This window comes from Nasonia vitripennis, chromosome 4 (genome assembly GCF_009193385.2).
Source record: "Nasonia vitripennis strain AsymCx chromosome 4, Nvit_psr_1.1, whole genome shotgun sequence".
Taxonomy (NCBI): Eukaryota; Metazoa; Arthropoda; class Insecta; order Hymenoptera; family Pteromalidae; genus Nasonia; species Nasonia vitripennis.
Genome location: NC_045760.1, coordinates 18,085,002 through 18,105,462, shown reverse-complemented (window position 1 = coordinate 18,105,462; position 20,461 = coordinate 18,085,002). Strand labels below are relative to the sequence as shown.

Here is a 20,461-nt window from a genome sequence, read left to right as displayed (position 1 = left end):
ATATGCAGGAACTCGATGGTTTGCCGTTATTAAATATTGTAACGTAAAATCTTGTCATAAATAACTCATAGCTTATATAATAATGTACCAAAGTAGTAAACTCTTAATGTACTGCAATAAAAAATAGATGCATCCAAGGTTAGAAATTTATTTAAAATCAGTATTAGTGTTGAATAAAGCTTTGAAAAGAAAGCTTGAGAACAAACTCGTACACTTCATTCTGCAGAATGCTGTTGAGTAAAATATTTTTATTTGTTTTAATTTTTTGTATTCAAAAAATAGTATTTGGCAAAACATATATGGAAATTTTAATTAAAAAAATACAGCAGTTTGATTTACATCAAGTTATTATCCTAAAGAGTTCTTCAAGAAAATTTCAAACAAATGAAGACATTTTTTACAAAAGTATCAGTCAGGTTGTCCCGTCAGTTTTAATTGACCCTTCAAGCTACAACGAAATAACAGTTATGCAATATTATAATACAACGTCTACAGAGGGTACATTATATTTGATACATCATTGTCCACCAAAGTCAGTTTATTCACTTGCGCTAGAGGATATTTTTGACTTTATTAGTCAACTGTCACCAGTTTTGAGGCGTTCGCGTTGTTTGATTATAACTTGTGCGGAAAACCATCGAGCAAAAGACGTTTTCACAAAAATCCTTCAAAATGGATGGTCAAAAAAATTTTTAGATCTCACAATAGTTAATTTATCAAAACTAACTGATAATTCTATCCACTATTATAATAATTTTTTTGGAAATTGTAGCTCAGAGCTATTAAGTGAAAATATTGTTCTATTTCCGGATAAACTGCAGAATATGAATGGCCATTTTATAAAGATTTTCTTTTTTATTTCGCCACCATATATTAATTTATCACGAAGCCAAGACGGTTTGATAGATTCAATAACTGGAATCTACTTTGCGATCTTAGAAGTACTGTCGGAGCATTTTAATTTTACTTTGAAATTGGTTACAAATCTTAATGCAAAAGATACGGACGGCTTCTTGAAGTTTGCTCAAGAACAAATGTTAACTGAAAATGTAGATGTGTTGTCAACACCCTTTCCATTCTCCAAATACACTATTGGACTTGAATTTGGATTCATTGCCGATTTTATGAAAATTACAGGTTTAGCACCTGTAATACAAATCAGCTACATGAAATTTACTACATCTATATTTTATAACGCTTTGGTCATCTTCGCTATTATTATGATGGTTTTTCTTTTTATTTACGTACTTCAATTTGATAAGAGTTATTGGAATTACGCCAGTATATTCAGTCTTCTTTTAAATTCATCATTAACAAAAATTCCCGTAAGATTTCGCGAAAGAGTTGTTTTTTTGAGTATTATATTGGTTTCAGTCCAATATTTCAGTAAGATTTTCACAGATTTGTTTTCATTTCAATTGGTGAATAATGAAATATCCTTTAACACGATGGATGATATTATACAATCTAACCTTCCGATATATGTTCCTGAGGCATTTTTCAATATAGTAATTGACGGCAATGAAGCCCTTGCGAAAAATAAAAAATTTTTTGTAGAAGATTCAACTTATGCAGATTGCATACAAATGCTCAGTCAACGACAAGCTCGCATGTGTTTGTTGCCGAAAGAGACTGCCGAAGAGATCACTAGTAACGCAAACAATTCATTAATTATGAAATCGTCCAGATACGTTTTCGCAGAAGTAATGAGAGGATATTTTTATCCAAAAGCATCACCTTATGTGGGAAAATTTGATAAGATCATGCAGAGAATCAGAGAATCAGCTATGCAGCATACCTGGAAAGATTATCGAAAGTATTATCGACGAGAAATGTCAAGGGATAAAACAGACCAAGATCTAAAAGAAAGCATATCTGGGATAAAATTGTTGTACTTGATAATTCTTGGGCATAGTTTGGCTTGTTTTACTCTTTGTATTGAATATATTGTATCGCATACAAACAAATGATAAGTTATTTTTAAATTGAATGTTTGCAGTTATAATGTGAGTTTGCATATCCATATCTAGAGTATTTGTTCGTTTGCATTAGTTTTATACGCAGCAAAAATTATATAAATCACGTGTACTCTTACCTAGACGTAATAAAAGAAACTAGACTTCACTTTTCCGATACGTGTAATGACAATTTGAATAAAACAACTGTGTATTTACATACAAAATAAAAATCAATATATTGAGTAGCTAATAAAAAACATTCTAAATTATTTCATAATTCGTTTCGAGTTTTGCATGCAATAATCAATTTAGAGGAAGGAGAATAAAGATGAAGGTTTCAACAACAATAAATATTTCTTCTTTATACTTTAAACATATAATCTATATATATTTAATTTGTACGCTTGTACATGTCTTGGTTAGCACTGTTCATTTTTTTAAATGTTTTTCTTCGTTTATTAGAGTTTCTGTTTTATATTCAGTTTTTTTTAACTTTTCTTTCATACAACAAAATATCTATGACAACGTTATACTATATAGAGAGCATCAGCCATCACTTCGACATTTTGTTATACCTTTTTAGGTATGTATTTTTTTCACAGTGTTTAATTAGAAGTTGCGTAACTAATGCGAGAGATGGCGCTACATTCTCGGAGCCATTTTCCTTCCATTAACGCCCGGCTTTAAAGTGTCGAACGTTCTTTTAGAATTCTGAAATACTCTCAAGGTTATACGTTTTGAAGAAAATTATTAGTTGTTTAGACTCATATTATCGCCTACGATTATATATGCCTAATCGTGGTAAGGATAATAAATCATGAAAAAAGATTATTCTAGTGTTTCTAAAAGAAAAAAAAGTTGAACGTCCGACATTTACGCTCGGTTACGCCATTCTTTCTTTATCCAGCTTACTTAATATGTATACTGTAGTTAATGCGCAGAACCCTTCGCTCCGTTTCATGATTGCACAAAATACATACATATATATATATATATATATATATATATATATATATATATATATACGTCTACTATAATTCATAATATATATAATAATCAACTCTTACTCTGGTGTCCAGTCTTAACGTGTGAATATCCGCATTTTTTGGTTTCCCTCTCCAATTTTGCAATATTACATCCGCACTCGACTCTGACTAAACTTGAGCAAAAAATGTATAAAGACAGCCGAATTTTCCATTTCTTTCCGCGGCGGTTGATTGATTTGATTAAACGACAAATTATGAAATTTAGTCTAGATTCAATAAAATACGACAGTGTTTTGGCATCGAACATTGAAAATCGACTCTTTTCTCTTTATATTGTTTCTCATCATTCTTGACTACTTTATTATGTACGATTTAGATTACAAAATAGTAAATGAGGGATTTGGTATGACAATGTTTTAGTATCCTCTGATCTCTTAAAGATCAAACGCACATAATCATTACTATTCACAGAAAAGCATAACTTATGGCAGTTTTTCATTAATTTCGAAACAGTGCTTTTTGTTTTATTTACTGTTTGGAATTTCGAATCATCAGCCATCATTGTTGTAAAAATTAACATACCATATATAGAATAGGAATTAATCTTTTTTCTCAACAAACAAAAGCACTGTTCAAAGTCGCGTCTTGTTAACAAACAAACAAAAAACATAAAAAAGTTCAACATACACATATAACATATAAACGAACGCGCGAGGAAGTAAGAAAAAAAAAGCAACGAAGGAATCATAAAATAAGTTTACAAAATGTTGAGATTCTAAATCGCGGTAATGGTGGCAGCGGCACCTCGAGTATGAACAAAACAATTCATATAAAGTTAGAGCCCCCATCACATTACAAGGTTTACGGAAAATTGATTTTTTTTCCACGTCATCTCTCATCGAGCTTCTCGTGCACCGTAAACTTGTATTGTATACATTTAATTAATTACAATAGTCGCCGTAATAGTAGGCCAATCGATATACACCTCGATTCGATTATAATTATAGCATATCGCATTGCCTTCGATATATCTACCTCGCCGCACATGTATGCCGTTATATAATCATCTACACTCGCGCACTCGCAATCAACGATTTTCAATGAGGAATTTTTTCTTATTATTTTGTTCAGTGAAAAAATAGGCTATTTACAAATGTTTAAGGTAGAGATTACATTATCTTTTTTTTTATACTTTTTTCTTTCTTTCTTTTTTCCCTTACTTCAGTTATCTTGTGTGCGTCGATTCATTAATTCGCAGTATTTTTTTTGTTCTCGGGAGCGTATATCAAAATCTACAGATTCGACGTCAGGTCATGCGTGTATACGGGTGTGGGATTGTGTGTTTGTAAGAGAGTTGGAAGCTTCGAGGAAAGAAAATCTCTTCAGCTTCCGCAAGATTTTTCTTTCATGTTTTCTATTTTATTTAAATTTCTTCGCCTCGATCATGTGCAACGTTTTTAGTGATGAAACCTGCATGCTCGTACGAAAACATACCACCGTTATTAATATTTTGCATTTCTTTTTTTCAAGGAGCTATTAATGAAAAGACTCGGACAAAAAAGCAATCTTCACGTTAAAACGTTCGACTTCTGAAACGTTGCTGACGATTATTCCATTATAAATTTCACTTCGATGCACGGTATAAGTTTCTCACCTATATTTACAGTGCGAAAAATTTTTTCCATCTTTGTGTCCAATATGCGTCGAAGTCTGTGTAGGAAATTGTTATCTTGCGTTTAAATGCATTTGAAAAAAAGAATATCCCGTTCTTTCTCGAATTCGCTTTTGAGCGGTGTTTTGAATTCTCAGTTGATTGGCGATTCCCCATATGTATCGAAAATCGTACGAGTAATTCACATTTTTTCATTTTATAAATTCAATAGCAAATAGCTTCTGTAGTTAATAAGCAGTGTTAAAGAGATAATACAAGAAGAAATCGTATCAAAAAGAGACGTAGCATATCGCTTTACAATAAATATTCCGCGTTTTTATATTTTAAGTACATAATTTAATTTTTTTCACAAAGCGGACGGGGGCAGGAATTAGTTTCTTTCATTGACATAGGATTCGCACGTTTTCCTCTACAATATCTTTACATCGCGGCGGCCACAAGAAGAACTTTTTTTCGATCCAAACATGCGATTTCTATGTATACTTTCAGCTAAAGCGAAAACGGATACTGCACTGAGTTATAGCGAGTATTCATTGAAAAAAGTAATTAGTACGTTATTAGATTAATACATGTACAACTATTATATAAATGATTGTATATTGAATCGTCAACGGTTTTTAATAATATCGTTAAGAATAACTTTGGTGTTGAAGTACTTTGTTGTATTGGCAGGTGTTTGAATAAGGAACGGATTAGGTCTTGCGAGAAATCACTGTGTCTGAGTTTATAGATGCTTATCTTTAAAAAATCTATTAATTAATTTTCTAGGTATATCAATCAACTCGCGATTCGAATTTATTCAATTTGAGAAGGAATAATATAGGTATAAGAAAATTAACGTACGTCTATATATCAATTGTGCGAAATCACAGAAATAGAATTTTGTATTTATCCTCGTACTTTGCGTAACTCCATTACAAATTTAAGAAATCTTATAAAAAGTTAGTAAAAATTTTAAAAATACCCTACATCTCTAACAAAAATGAAAATATATTGTTAAGAAATTTGAATTAGTATATTATGTTATATACTTGTATCATAGATGTGGATCGGATTGAAGAGACTGAAAATTTTGGTGTCGTTTTATATTTAAATGCACGTATAAAAATTAAAAAAGAAGGTTTCTAAGTAACCGTATATCAATCATGAGGTACAAGGAACGAGAAAGATGTATATTTATATAATATATGCAACCGCTTGAAAAAATTCCTTCTTGGGCGCTATTATACTGTTACGGGCGTCTGAGACATCTTTTTTTCTTTTAAATTCACACACATTAATGCACACCGCACAAAGCTACGTTCATATAATTATCTAAATCTAGATCACCATCACCATCATCGCCGTCATCGCCTTTATAATTATAATTGTAATCATCACCATCGACATCCGCACTTCAAGACTCAGCGTAGTAAAATATCCTATTTGTGTCGTACTAGATCTTAAAAAAAACTCATGCCTTTACACTTTTGTTTGCTTAACCCCCAGATTTGCGACCTGACTCAACGACGCCTCTTCAAGACGAGAAGTCAGCGAATTTCTTGCCCTGGGTCCCTCTTCCCACTTTGATATGCTACTCGAATACTCGCTTTATAAACGCGCGATTGATCCTCTTTTTATCTTCGCTTGCTCGCAATCAGCACGTATGCATCAGTCGTTTTTTTTTTTTAATTTTCCATTTCATTCTCATGATTACGTATGAAATTTTCGGAATAACTCGGAAAAATGATTATCGCGTTCACGTTCCGTCCTCGAAATCAACTTAACGTTAATTGGTCGATCGCATGACATTTAGATGCATTTCGCTACGTAGTATAACTTCTTCGGAACGCAAAGAGTCTCAAATTATTATTATATAGAAATTTGAGTTCTGTCTCGAAAAATTGAATTGATTATACAATAAATATTATACATAGTACGTAAAAAGGATCTAAAGTAAATTGATTTATACGATGCTACGATCATTCGTTACACGTAAAAAACGTTCCGATGCAAAAAATGCGTAAATAACAGAAATGATTTACGTATCTGGAGCTTATCGCGATTCATTTTCTGCTCGATCTCGGAAGTAAAAGATTTACCTCGATTAACTCGCCTTTTTATTCAAAAAGTCGATCAACCATTCGTCTATCGTTTCCGCGTTTTCCTTCACCCAATGGATGTTGAACTTTATAGTTTCCAGACTTTGATCAAGCATCCTTTGACCACTTCCCACATCAATGTCTTTGAAGAACGCTTTTACCTAAAAAGTAATTCGATCGTAATGTACGCAGCCAAATTGTATGGTCGTTCTATTTAGACAAAATGTTTCGAATCATTGATTCATCAATAATTTGATAGATATGTTTGTTTCATACCTCATGGTAATCGTACTCGGTGAAGAAGTCGGAGGTGACAACTTGTATCAGTCCACCCATCGTCAGCGATCCATTACCAAACAGACCCTGAATATGAGGCCAGTGAGCTTTGAGATGCCTCCAGGCTAACAGCTTGCCCTCGGAATTTCTGGCAACCGCTGCTATCACCGCTTCGACATCTTGCGGCCTGACCTGATCCCTATCGAGAGTTTGCAGCAAGTATCGCTGCAAGAGCCAGGGATCCGTCGTCGCTCCTAGCGCCTGAAGCATTATACGCTTCTCACTGGGATAGAGAGTATTTCGATATGTATCCCAGCAATAGTTCCACTCATCCTGACTACCAAACTTCACACCCGCGGCATACACCACATCGCGGATGTTGGGAGCTATACTCTTTTTGCGCAGCATCCAGTCGTCGAAGAGACTCTTGGCTGGTTTCACCACCTCGTCCAGTTGCAGGTCTACCGCTGACTGCAGTACTGAGATTCGTAGTAATCTGTGAAGAGAATCAAATTGTTATTCTCAACTTTCTAACAGTACACGTATACTGAGTTTGATCGATAGTTTACCATTCATGGAACTTACTTTTTTAAGTGGGATCCATCGTCGCTCCATCCGACATATTTGGTAACGGGTGCGAGTAACATCTTCAAAAATATGATGTAACGTTTGTACGCCGAGCTCTCGCTCAGCTTTTCTTTCCACGAGTGGAGGTAGTTGAGAGCCGTTGCCCAGGGCACGTAATCTCTCTCATTCAGTAGATAGAGGGATAGTTGCAGTGGTATCGAGGCATTAAGTTCACCGGCCTTGCACAGCGTGAACGCGTCGTCGATGAGATTTGCTCGGTCAGCTGGACTGAACTTGGTGTGGTCTTTGAGAAGGGTATTGATTATCGCGGACCACATGTCATCTGGATACGAAACTCGGTAGAAACCCGTCTGATTGACGTTGCACTTGATGTACTCCACGTCGGCCGGAATTTCAAAAGTTACTGTAAAAAAGTTCGATTGTGTGCAAAGTTGGCTTTTATCTCAAATTATGCAAAAGGCCAAAGAATGAATTAAGTAATTACCATCGGACATGTTCATCCAAACATTCTGGACGTCCTTCGGTTCCTTGCTAGTGTAATAACTCAGAGGCACGTACCATCTGTAGTTGAACGGCGATTTGGGTATATGTAGTTCGGTATCGTTCTCATGAGGCGATACCAGGAATCGCTTCTGCGACGCCGTGATTATGTTACCCTCTCTTGAGATTGTTATCAGAGGGAAACCTGTTTGCTTCGTCCACGTGTCCATTATGGCCTACGAATGAACGTGTTCATGTAATGTATATTTGATTGCAACAAGTTAAACTAAAACTCAGTGATATCTTACCTTGACATCGAACGTTCGATTGACATGCTTCGTAAACACGGACCACAGGTCATTGGTATCGGCGTTACCATAAGCATGCATGCCCAGGTAATCATTGAGCCCAGCTTTGAGCACGTCCTCGCATAGGAATCCTTCCAACATGTACAGTATCGAGGCACCCTTGTTGTAACTGATGGTGTCGAAGATTGCCTCGATCTCAGACGGATCTTTCACAGGAACGCTGATGGGATGACTGCTGGCGAGCGCATCCAGGTCCAGGGCAGGCTGAATCTTGTCCAGGATAAACTGGTCCATCATGCTCCATTCGGGCGAGATGAAGTTGACACCCTTGTATTCAAAGTAGCTGGCGGCGCCCTCGTTCAGCCACAAGTCGTTCCACCACTTCATGGTAACAAGGTTTCCGAACCATTGATGGGCTAGTTCGTGGGCGATCACGACGGCTACCCACTCGTGGGCTGCGGTCGACGTCTCGCTGGGATCGTACAGGATCGATGTCTCGCGGTAAGTTATCAGGCCCCAGTTTTCCATGGCTCCGGCAGCGAAGTCCGGAATGGCTATTAAATCTGGAAGAGTCAAAGTTGTTAGTCATTTGCGCGCACTGATTATGTAAATTGAGTAAATTCTCTTCATCGAGACCTACCTAACTTAGGCAGTGGATACTGAACTCCGAAGAACGATTCGAAGTAGTCCATTGTCCTGGCTGCTGTCCTGACGGAGTAGTTGGCCTGCGGCAGCATCGTCTCGGCCGCGTAGACACTCACACTGACGTTGCGCCTCGTCATCTGAGAGACTCGCTTGAAGTCGCAGACGACGAAGGCCACGAGGTACGTCGACATCTCCACGGACTCTTGGAAGTCGTCGCGCAGCTGAGACAAGTTTGTCGACTATCGTGAGGCTAGCGTAATGTAGGCACGGGGTCGCGTCCGATTGTCGGATATTCGTTTGCGTGAATGTCGGTTCTCACGAGAGAATCTCTTTTCGTTTCGCGCAAGTCAATTGTACATGCAGAAAGATCTCACGACTCAAAATGTTTATTTGATTTCGAGTCATTACTTGTATCGATTTGAGAGCAAAGAAGAAATTTTCGTGCAGTATCTGCTGAAATATAGTGCGAAAAACGTGTTCCACTACGAAGTTGTAATAAGAATGAAAAGAACAAATACACGAATAAAGTACAGAGAAGCATATTCGCTTCGAAAGAAAAGGCGACGATAAACAACATGAAACGTGCTCTTTGACAGACACATGTACGTTTCTCTGTTCCTAAATGAAAGTTCTCTACTCACGAGTCCCGTGCCCATATAGAAACCCGCATCTTCCGTGTTGACCACCGGCATGTTGCAGAGAGCGATATGGAAACGGTCCCGGAATATGGACACCTTGAATTTGGCCTTATACTGAGGCTCGTCGAAGCAGGGAAAAGCCGAGCGTGCGTACGTCGGCTCGAAGTGCGTCGTTGCCAGGTACCTATGACCGTTGAAAAAGCTTTTACACACATTAAAAGGTTTTCTTTGTGAGTTATGAGTTATGACACAATACCAACAACATCGCAACTTTTTAGATACCTATATTACCAGAAAATAATAAGACGTACGTTATAATGTGAAAATGAAATGGAAATGATTGAAGTGACGTGGCGATTGTGATGAATAGCATGCAAACTACAGTCTATTATTGTACACTATTGATAATATAACTGAAGCGAGAACATCTATATAGTATACGCATATTTGTAATAGAAAACAACAAAATGAAAAATTTTTTGGTTCGCTTATAATTATAAAAAAGTTTGTAGTTTACTAAGATTATAAGGTGTGGGAATTATGTTATTTAAGATTGATCGATGTGTTATTACGTACTATATACATGGAAATGGTAGCGAGAATTAAATGTCTTTTATCGCCAGCTATAGTAACTAGGTTAGCTCTATACGTTCTATCGATTGTATTTTTCTCTAACTGTATTTACCTATACAGTTCAATGCTGTTAATCTATAAAAAGTGTACTGTACGACCTGCGCAATAAAGAGTAATCAAATAGTTTTATGATAGAAATTCTGGACTATACCTATCGACTATATCCATGTGTCCGATAAGACAAATAGAAACTACCGAGTCTTTTATACAAATCAGGATTAAGTATCGTTGATAATCGTTGAAGATTTGATTTTGGGAGATATTTGAGGTACTATTTACACATTCTATTGTTTTCCCAGCTGCGAATATAGCAACTACATAAATAATTATAGAATGTACTGGTGGAATTTAATGCGGAATTCATTATTCTCTAGCTGGTCAAAGACCCATTCTACTAAAATGTTCAGGAGTACATTTTAAATCAAACTTTTTTCTACGGGTGTGGACTAAATTAACAACCTAATCTTTAATAAAAGGAAAGTAGTAATAATAACTGAAAACTAAACTAGTTTGAAATAAAAAAACATGCAACGATAACTGACTATCTAAAATGACTGATGTTATAATATTGATGATATATACATATTATACATATTATACATTTATTGCACAAGTTAACACATTATGATATCACGTAATGGTTTAGTACCTTTTTTCGCCATTGGCGTTGACGTAACTGCTGAGATAGAAGCCCTCGAGCTCGTTCTTCAGCTTCGAGATGAACCTCAAGTGTACCGTGTAGTTCCCCCTCTTTCGAAACTTGCTCTCCTCGAGCTCGAGGTAAAGCTGCTGATGCTTGGGATATTCGAGCAGCTTCGCGATCTTTAATCTGTGACCCTTGCGATCCTGTACCATCTATAGAAGCCAGACAAAAGAGGGTGGGGTCGAATATTATTTTCTTGGCGTTAACTCGAGACGATTATACAGCTCGTTGAGCAGATTTACCTTTTCGTTTATTGTCAAGTTTTTGCTATGGAAGACGATAAAATTGGTCTCTCGGTCGACGTAAAACTCGATCGTGACTTGTCCTGTCAAGACAAAGAGAAGTTAGTCAAACATTTGGTAAACGTGTGCGCGCGCGGGCGTGTGTGTCTGTTAAGTGCAGCAGAGCGAAGTTGCGAAAGAGAGTTATTATTATGCAAACGACGTTTACCTTTGACTTCCAGCGTCGTGAGATTTGGATGGATTGTGATATTATACCGCGTCGGATGTGCGAAATTTGGTAATCTGACGTTGTCCCATGGAAAGATCTGTGAAAATAAAGAAAGTTTACATGTGAGTGTGTATAATCGCTAAGAAAAAAATATTGCCGTAGTAGCTAAGTATATAAAAAAAACTAACGTATCCTATGCTTCGACTTCAACTTCAGACCGGTGAAAAAGTATTCAGTACAGTTCAAATCAAAAGATTCATCAAGCAAGCATGCTCAGACCTCAAACAGCTTGAGCATCCAGCCTTTTCATCCCAAAAAGCCTCTCGAAACTTATTCAATCCCGAGTCTCATATTGCCTCAAAGCCACCAGAGTTGAATCAGCCAATCATAGTCGCAAAAACACCCGGACCAACCGGCAATTAAGCCACGAACGCGCGAACAAAGGGAAGGCTTAAGTGTCCCCTGCAGCCTTCCCTCTGTGGGGCTGGAGTTTTTAAGTCTACAGTGCCGAGCGCCGGGCGATTGATTTCCCGGCGAGTGGTTGCGCCGAGCGCGAAGAAGACTTTCAGCGCTCGAGTGCCGGAGCGGAGCTCGTCAGTCGTGTAATCCGCCGGCTTCGACCAGGTATAATGCACACACGCTCGATTGACGATGGCTCGGCTGAACAAGTGTCGAGTTATCGGTTGGCGAAACGAGCTTGTGTATACAGTACCCATGCAAGAGAGGCCACCGACGAGTTGATCGAATTATCCAAGTCAAGTTTAAAAGATTGTTTTGTTCGTTGAGCGATTCAACGTACCGAGATGGATCTGCTGCACGAGACAAATTATTGTCAGAATGGATGTTTGGAAGAACTAAAGTTTTGCTTTACAGTTAAAACGGAGTGGCTTCACTGTATAACGAAAACGCGTAGACCTTCGAAAATCAAGATCAAAAGCAAAATTGGATTTCAAATTGAGGTTTTTCGCCAAGTTTTAATTAATTCTGGCCTCACGCCGCGCTGGAATATCTCTCCAAAGATCGCGCGTGACTTTAATCAAAGGAATCTGAATTAAAAGGGCCGAGTAATTTCGTCGCGGATATAGTTATTTTTAACGATCCGCCCGACTTTAGAATGTTCATAAAAGTATCAAACAAACTTAAATTAGTTATTATCATGATATTATCATGTTTGTGTTAGAGTTCGTTTCTAAGGTTGTTTCAAAAGTTTGAAGCGAACGTCAGCTGTCATACCGAAAAAACAAACCTCGGCGATGCATTCGACAATTATATTTGATGGCTTCGAAGCTGTGAACCTGAACGTACGAGTTTTTGTTCAAAAATATCATTCGCATACATCCGGTGCAGCTTTCAAGCCCAAGCGAATATTTTGATTGAACTGTGTGGATTAAATTCAAAATGAAACGTATGCATAAAATCCTGATAAAAAATCGCAATCAGAACGGAAGCCTGTAATTACACGTTTCGCGATGAACGTCAGCGAGAAATGCAAAAAGCGAAGCGTACAGCAAAATAATTGAAATTTGATCAATGCGAATAGAAAAAAAACGATCACAGGGTCGATCATACGAGAGTAAAATAAACAAGTGGCGGCTCGTCACCCTATGCAAAAAATAACACGAGAGGAAGGTTGTGTGCGGGAGGGAGAGAAACGTGCATAAACTTGGTAAACAGCGTATACAAACCTGGCCGTTGGTCGCAAGCGGCTCGCTGCTTTCCTCGTCCTCTTCGATTTCCAAGTTCGCTGGCTTTTCTCCAGCGCAAGGGCAGTCTTTATTAGAAAAGTCAATTAATTATTCTCAGTCTGGCTCTCAGTGGTGGTAGTAGTAGCGGTGGTAGTAGTAGCAGTCGGATTACGAATGCAGCAATTAATTATGCCATTATTCGCGTGTCGCGCACGAGTAAGTGTAGTAACTCACTTTGATGCGCTTCGCGATGCTAATTTCGCGCTGGGGACGTTCTCAGGGGATATATCGAGTCAGAGCTCTCTCTCTCTCGAGATCGTTGTTTATGCATTTTTGCTCCTGATTTATTGGCCGTTCACATAGAATTCGAGTGCGACTGCTCTTACGTTGTGTTACGAGCGAAGCTTGGCATAATTCATTGCTGATATGATTATCGTAACCCTTCAGTCATCGAACAAACATTTGTTTCTCTAATTAATGAATTTAATGAATTTTCTATATTGACTGTCCTACGGTTGTCCCGCAAAGTATTCGTGTTCAAGAGAATTTCGAAGGCAGAGAGAAAAAAAAATTATAAATAAAAAAATAAATAAATTCATCGTACCATGATGGAAATATTGCAAAAATCGTTGGTTGAAACTTCTGCTCAGAGCTGGAAAAGCACCAAACACATTACACATCAGTATAATCTCCCTTGGAGAGGAAAAAAAAATTACAACATAATGAACTACGCGTCTGACCACATGGCACTCGTTCTACTTAAACCAGAAGGCGGCGTCCACTGATATCGACAATCATAATCGGACCAAGTGTATCGATTCCTCCGATTATAAATTATATCCCAAAGAAAGCGCGCGCGCTAACTCTACTTCCCACGAACATACGTTCCGATAGTAATACTCGTTTAGAAATGACGAAGGGTCAACGATAAATCACACGAGTCATGACTCGCTGCAATTCAACATACAGCTTGTACAGCACGTCATACCATTTTGTGGTCCCGCGAAGGCGATGATGAGTGATATGGCGAATAGAGTCGCGAACACGACTGTAGCTATGCAGAGCGCCCGCTTTTGCGAGCACACGGCCACGCCGTTCTGCTCGTAGATGTTGCGCTTGTGCAGGCCTGGATTTGTCTCTCCTGAAACAGTAAAAATAGCTTCGTTGGCTTTTTTTGTTTTGGCCTTGCTCATGGCCAAATTAATAGTTAAAAAAAAAACGTTTGTCCAAAAGCTCAAATGCAGGACAATGGAGGTGCATTAGTCCGTTCGGTTCGTTGGGCGTACGACATTGTTTCGAAAACGAATCGAGAGATGGATGGACACGGAAACCTGTTGTCGGAGTAGTCATAACTGGAATAACATTTGAATAAGCGTTTCAGCGATTAAAGACATTCATATTCCCCCCGTACGTATCCAGCCGACGTAAGCAACTTTTTCTTTCTCTTTTAATTTGAATATTAATCACTGCTGGCCGAATCGAGATAAAAACACAAATTGCAACCCATCGTCCTCTCGCTACAGAATGACAATTTCAAGGCTGACTGCACTCGCTGATAAGTAAACACACACGCATAGAGACACGCGCGGCTGATCGAACGGAAGATGCACGCGATACACGCGGTAATTGACTCAGAACATGTAACCATTCTGGTTTGCGCGAAGGCTCCTGCATTTAGATTCGTATCGGTATAGTCTCGAGCAAAAAATTCCACGAGCCGTAAATTTCGACGACTAGCCGAGCGCGAAAAAGTCGATAGGGCGCGTGTGAGTATATATGTGTGTGTCTGGGCAATAAAAAAACATAAAATCGAGAGAGGGAGAGAGAAAAAATCGATGTCGAGAAAGGAGGTTAGACCTCGTGGAATTTGCATGGTCAAAAGGGCTGTGTGCGCCAACCGCAAGCTCTCGTGTATATTGCATACATCGGGCTCGCAACGGAAAGCCCAAGTCGAAATTAATCTTCCATCCGTCCAGAAGCCTACTCGAAGGAGAGCTGCGAAAAAAGGGCAAAAGCTTCGTCGCTGCAGTGGAACTCATAACAAATTTAGTATCGCGCCCTTTCGCCTCCCCCACTCGACCTCGATTCTCCACGTACACGACGAGGAAGTGCTGCTGCTGCACATGAATTCCCCACACGAGAGAGAAGAGCTCGAGCCCGCCTATATTTACGTTATTAACGCGAATGAATGCCGTACGCGGCTTTGATTTTCAATGAGGAGAACTTGTGACCTGAAATTCACGATTAAGCTCTACACGCGCTCGTTACGTATCTCCCCAAGGGGAGCAGGTGCGCGGGAGCATTTTTGTTTTTTGTTTACGTCGCGAGCTCTCTCTCTCTCTCTCTCTCTCTCTCTCCCTGCCGAGTGTCGGATTAATTCTTTTGAAGAAGACGACACTTCTTTCTTTGCGTATACGAGAGAGCCGGAATCGAATAAAGGAGGAGAGAAGAGCGCGCTTTTCACGATATTAATTGGATTTTTTCGCGCTGGCTGGGTCGCGTCCAAGAAATTCACCCTCTATGCGGAGGATTGTGAATTTGCGAAAGAATGTACTATGACGTATACGACGATTACGACGCGGCGTGAAAAAGTAATCGTCGCAGCGTAAGCCTGCGCGAATTCATTCGCATTTTGTTGAGCACAAAGCCGTCGTCCCCTCTATACGCGTACATACATCCCTCGAAAGCAATCAATCGGAGGTAAGGCGTATCAAAGTGAGATAGGGATCTGACGCGCGTCTCAAAGGGAACGCGGCAGATTAAAAATGCAAACATCGGCAATATCGACGTCTGCCAGTCGAATCTCGAAAGATCGAAACTTTCTGCATCCCGCTCTTCCATGTATATTGATCTGCCCTATGCACACGTGCTTCTCTCACACTTCGGGAGAGAAAGAGACACGGGCACGGGGAAGAAAGAGAGAGAGAGAGAGAGAGAGAGAGAGATAGAGAGAGAGAGAGAGAGAGAGAGAGAGAGAGAGAGAGAGAGAGTTATAAGTGGGCCAGGCGGTCGAACACGAACGACTCGCGACGGTGTCTATTTTCGGGGGAGAGACGAGATGGGGTGCGGCTAGAGCAGGCCGTAAGCGTTAGCGTTCGTTGGACGCGTGAAGTTCTTGGGTTACGCGAGGGGCACTGCTGGTTCGTTCGATTTGTTTCCGGCGATTCGTTAAGCTCCCTTTCCGCCGGTGAGCGGGTGGAATTACTGGTCTGATGCAAGAGCGTGATCATCACTCGTTCGGAGAATTCGATAAGTAGGGATTGCGTCGACGACGTTGACTGTTTTATGATGTCAAACAATTGTTCACGTCGTGCTCTACTTTTACTTCGAAAACCCAATTCAAAATCAAAGTAAACCGATACGATACGTGTACTCGTAACTTTCTCGAGCTGCCATACCACGACAATTCACAAGGGTGCTATTGACCGGCGTCCGTAAACCTCGAACGTTTAAACCCCATCCAGGAAATACGAAAGCATAAATAAAAGCATCGCTCTGAGCCTCGCTGAATAGCGGTATTACATCCGTAAAGAATCAGGCCAATCTTGGACGCGCCCTACCGCGCCGCGCGTGTCAAAGAATCCCCGGAGCAGGTATAAAACAGGAAACCTGGTCCACGCATCGGCATATCGTAAAACAACGGCCAGCGCGCGCGCATGTAAAAGAAAATACCTTCTGCGCGCGAGCGTCGAAGCAAAGGCCTGTGCGCGCTGAGCAGTTCTCTCTCTCTCTCTCTCTCTCTCTCTCTATACTGTGCACAAAGCGAGAGGGAGAATGCCTGTACATTATACAGAGGCAGAGTCGAGAAGAGGGTCGTTGTCGTCGTCGTCGCGCACAAGTTGCAGGGGCGCTATACCGACCGCGTGTCGTTGTTGATGTTCGACGACCTCGTTTTCGCGCGCGCGCCCGACCGCGACAATTAATGCGATACGAGGAATTTTCTCCGCTACGCGGACAACAAGGCATTGTTGTTCGGCTTCTGCTTGGACTGCGTGTGTCAAGTTGGGAGCTTTGTTCGAGCTTTTTTGTTCGCTAGAATTAATTAAGCTTCCGATTTGTTACTATACTCGTATCACTTGATGTCGGGCTTGCGAATGCTGTAGGATACAGCTTTGTTCTGTGAGAGATTATGGCGCGTTTGGAAGAGGACTTTAAAGGGAAAATTACCGCATGGGAGATATGCAGAAAGATCGAGCGATTTTTTCCTATTCCTCGAGTACAGTTATTTCAAATCAGGACTGCGATACAGAGAGCAAATGTAATCAAACTCAGACACTATCGCCGGCGTAACTAGAGACGGTATCCAATACATAGCAAACAATGTATCTGACGAGGACGAGCTATCAATTTCATCACGTGTACTTCTAGGCGGAAGCTTTTTTCCCTATCGATGCAAATAGACACTAATTCTACTGAAAGCCTTTTAACCTTTAAACATTCAGCGTGGCGAGTTATTGCTTATCAGAAATTTTAACTCTCTCGCAAAGCCCGAATAACTACCATCAACGCAAAACGCATTTTTAGTCATAGCCGAAAAAGCTCTCGTTTGTTTTTCTACAGTGAAGTGCATCCATCAGTTAGCGCGCGGCCAATTAAGCAGCGCAATAACTACCCGAAAAAGTTGCTGAGGCAGGCAAATATTTTCGCTTCGGAGTATCGCCGCACCGAAAACTGTTTGTCGGAACCGCGCGAACCGCGGATTTCGATTGCTGCCGCGGAAAACCTGGGACGTGCGGATAGACAGAGAGAGAGAGAGAGAGAGAGAGATAGAGAGAGAGAGAGAGAGAGAGAGAGAGAGAGAGTCGACAGAGTCGTGCGGTTTAATTGCGATTTAATGAATCCGCGCAGCAGTTATTACGCGAGAAAGTATAACGTTTTCCAGCATGAATATCGTCGTGAAGCTTTTGGTGAACATTGTTCGTTCGGCCGTGTAGCTCATCACGTGCGTTTGGAGAAAAGAGTCGTGCGTCAGCATGTTAGAATAAGAGAAGAAAAGACCTACTGGTTTAAAACCGAACGAATAAGATTATCGCTATTATTCAGCAGCGTCTGAATGCGCCTGCAACGCGCTATTCTCGCAGAAAAGGCCTTTCCAAAAGAGCACACCGTATATCAGCCGTCTGGCAAGTAGGTGCTTCTGAACTCTCAATAGAGAGGGGGCGAGAAAAAGAAAAAGGTTACGCACAGAGCTCTCGTTTTCACGACTCCCCCCCTCTCTCTCTCGCTCCGAGAACACAATGGCAACCACGGCTAAAAAGCGTTAGCAGCACATGTGTCGGGTCGCAATAATAGCGAGGAGCATGGAAACTGTCCCCAATCGCGCTTTAGTGCTAGCCGGCTAAATAAATAATAATTTACCAAGTAGCGTATACACAAATCGATTCTGTCTAGAGACAGCCGCACGACGATCCGGACGAGCGCGCTCCTGTAGACGCCACGCTGCCGCGTCCCCCTTGCGCACGTCCCATTTAGAGCATCGCTCTTTCTCTCCCCCACACACTCACGCGCGCGCACACGTACACGGAAGAAATGCGACCTTTGCGAGTGAGTATGAAAAATAAAAAAGAATTGGCGTGCGAGTAACCTGTGAGAAAGGCGACGTCGTCGACATCCTGCTCGCTCATCGCGAAGCGGTTCGGCGGCTGCTGGCGCTGCTTGCTGGAGCTTGCGCTGCTCGGCTCCGGGCGTCGATAGACGAATCCCTTCACCTCGCCGTCGTTCGAGGCATACGAGATCTTGATGAGGGGCTCCCTCTGCTCAGCCAGCTTTTATCGGGCGGCCGCGGCCTCAGCACATTCACGCACAGGCACACGCACGCACGCACACCTCTGATCCCTTCTCTGTTTCTCCCGCGACTGTCTCACTCCCTCCTTATCACTTCCCACGCTGTGCCGAGGTCGGGAGTCCTGGACGATTCTCTCTCGCTCTCTCGCTCTCTTCCTCCCTCTCTCTCTCTCTCTCTCTTTCTCTCTCTCTCTCTCTCTCCCGAGGGATGGATTCGCGCGGACGGATGCGTTGCTCTCGGCCGTCTCGGCACTCTCGCTCTCGCTCTCCCACGAGAGTCCTAGAGACGACGCTCCTGCTGCTTCTGCAGCTTCAGCAGCTGCTGCCTCGGCGGTGACGTCGACGTCGGCATTTCATTTATCCGTGCACGGGCTGCGCCGGAGTCGTGCGCGTTGGGGAATCAGCAGCAGCGCGACGCGTCTGGCCGTGGCTCTATATAGCGACTGCCACAGCAATGGCGAACTTCCGAGAGCGAAGTTGCTACTACTGGGGATCCCCCCTCCCTTCTCTCCGCGGATGAGCTTTGGGGAGAGAAGCTTACGGGTTACTCTCTCGCTCTCTCGCTCTCGGGGCTGAACCGACGATGCAGCCATCCTTGTCGCGAGGGAGAGAGAGAGAGAGAGAGAGAGAGAGAGAGAGAGAGAGAGAGAGCTTGCAAGCGCCATCTGCTGGCCCAGCCGGAGATGACGGTCAGGATTGAGCCGCCGCTTTTTCCTGCGAGAGAGAGAGAGAGATGGTCAATTGACGCCGAGCTTGTGACGATGCTGGATACGAGGGGATGATTTTTTCGGAGGGGTGAGAGAAAGGCGTCGCGTGTTACGAGGGAGTCGTGCGTTATGGGGGTTCTGCTTGACGCTTGTTGAGCGAGTGTTGTTTCCATCGATTGTGTGACTGTGTGTATGAGTTGGGCAGCTTATTCGACCCGCAAGCTTACAGTCGTGGCATGTTTTTTATGAATGGTAGGGCTTTTGCTGGTCTAATAAAACGGTGCTTTTTAACGGTTCTCGGTGTTTGAAAGTCGCTGTTTTAAGCGCGATTTCGGCGCGTTGTATTAGAAACTTGAATCTCAACAGAACTGTTTCTTTGATAGATCTATTCACTATGTGACAAGCTGTGTTCACTCGAAACGAGAATTCGCGTACACATTTTTTTGCCAAGAAGAGCGAGATTTCAAAATACTTCGAAAGCTTGCAAGCTCCACCAGGTGGTTATTGATGACGCGTCGTATGACGGTCAGAGAAGGACGTCCGCGGCGCATCAAGCGCAGCACGCCGCCGCGAAATCGACCGCTCGCTCGATAACCGACGAGGGGCGAGGAGCCCGAGATAACGCCATGGGATTTGCACGGGGAGAGGGAAATTGAAAAATTTCCCGTCGACGGAGCGTCGCTCGAGGATCTCCGCGTACGATGGGCAACGTTGGCCGACGTTTCGGAATAATGTCTCAGGATTGTGTTCTCGCGTGACCTACTGTTGGTAGATGCGATTGTTGCTGGTAATTGCATTGTTTTAAACGTCAAGGGCATGTTTTTAAATTTTTTTCGAAATTTTTTATGGTTTATTACTTTGATAGAG

At 41.4% G+C, this 20,461-nt stretch overlaps 2 protein-coding genes across 7 annotated transcripts in view; one reads left to right on the top strand and one right to left on the bottom strand.

Annotated features, from left to right (window-relative positions):
• The window catches only part of LOC100120065 (high affinity copper uptake protein 1-like), an 80,452-nt gene that overhangs the window by 38,852 nt on the left and 21,139 nt on the right, over positions 1–20,461 (top strand). The gene's annotated exons all lie outside the window — the stretch shown is intronic.
• The window catches only part of LOC100120097 (endoplasmic reticulum aminopeptidase 2), a 32,317-nt gene continuing 14,178 nt past the window's right edge, over positions 2,323–20,461 (bottom strand). Inside the window, exons 2-15 of one of the 4 annotated variants that reach the window (XM_031928879.2) lie at positions 18,688–19,601; positions 14,092–14,244; positions 13,708–13,755; positions 13,104–13,189; positions 11,419–11,515; positions 11,211–11,293; positions 10,915–11,120; positions 9,636–9,834; positions 8,990–9,215; positions 8,350–8,912; positions 8,046–8,277; positions 7,559–7,964; positions 6,974–7,469; positions 2,323–6,858 (exon numbers count right to left, since the gene is read on the bottom strand). In XM_031928879.2, coding sequence (XP_031784739.1) covers positions 6,703–6,858; positions 6,974–7,469; positions 7,559–7,964; positions 8,046–8,277; positions 8,350–8,912; positions 8,990–9,215; positions 9,636–9,834; positions 10,915–11,120; positions 11,211–11,293; positions 11,419–11,515; positions 13,104–13,189; positions 13,708–13,755; positions 14,092–14,244; positions 18,688–18,727 — 2,991 coding nt within the window. In that variant the 5' untranslated portion in view covers positions 18,728–19,601 and the 3' untranslated portion in view covers positions 2,323–6,702. The remainder of the gene's footprint in view (positions 6,859–6,973; positions 7,470–7,558; positions 7,965–8,045; positions 8,278–8,349; positions 8,913–8,989; positions 9,216–9,635; positions 9,835–10,914; positions 11,121–11,210; positions 11,294–11,418; positions 11,516–13,103; positions 13,190–13,707; positions 13,756–14,091; positions 14,245–18,687; positions 19,602–20,461) is intronic. The other 3 variants (XM_016985175.3, XM_008213576.4, XM_008213575.4) reach the window with 3 other exon arrangements.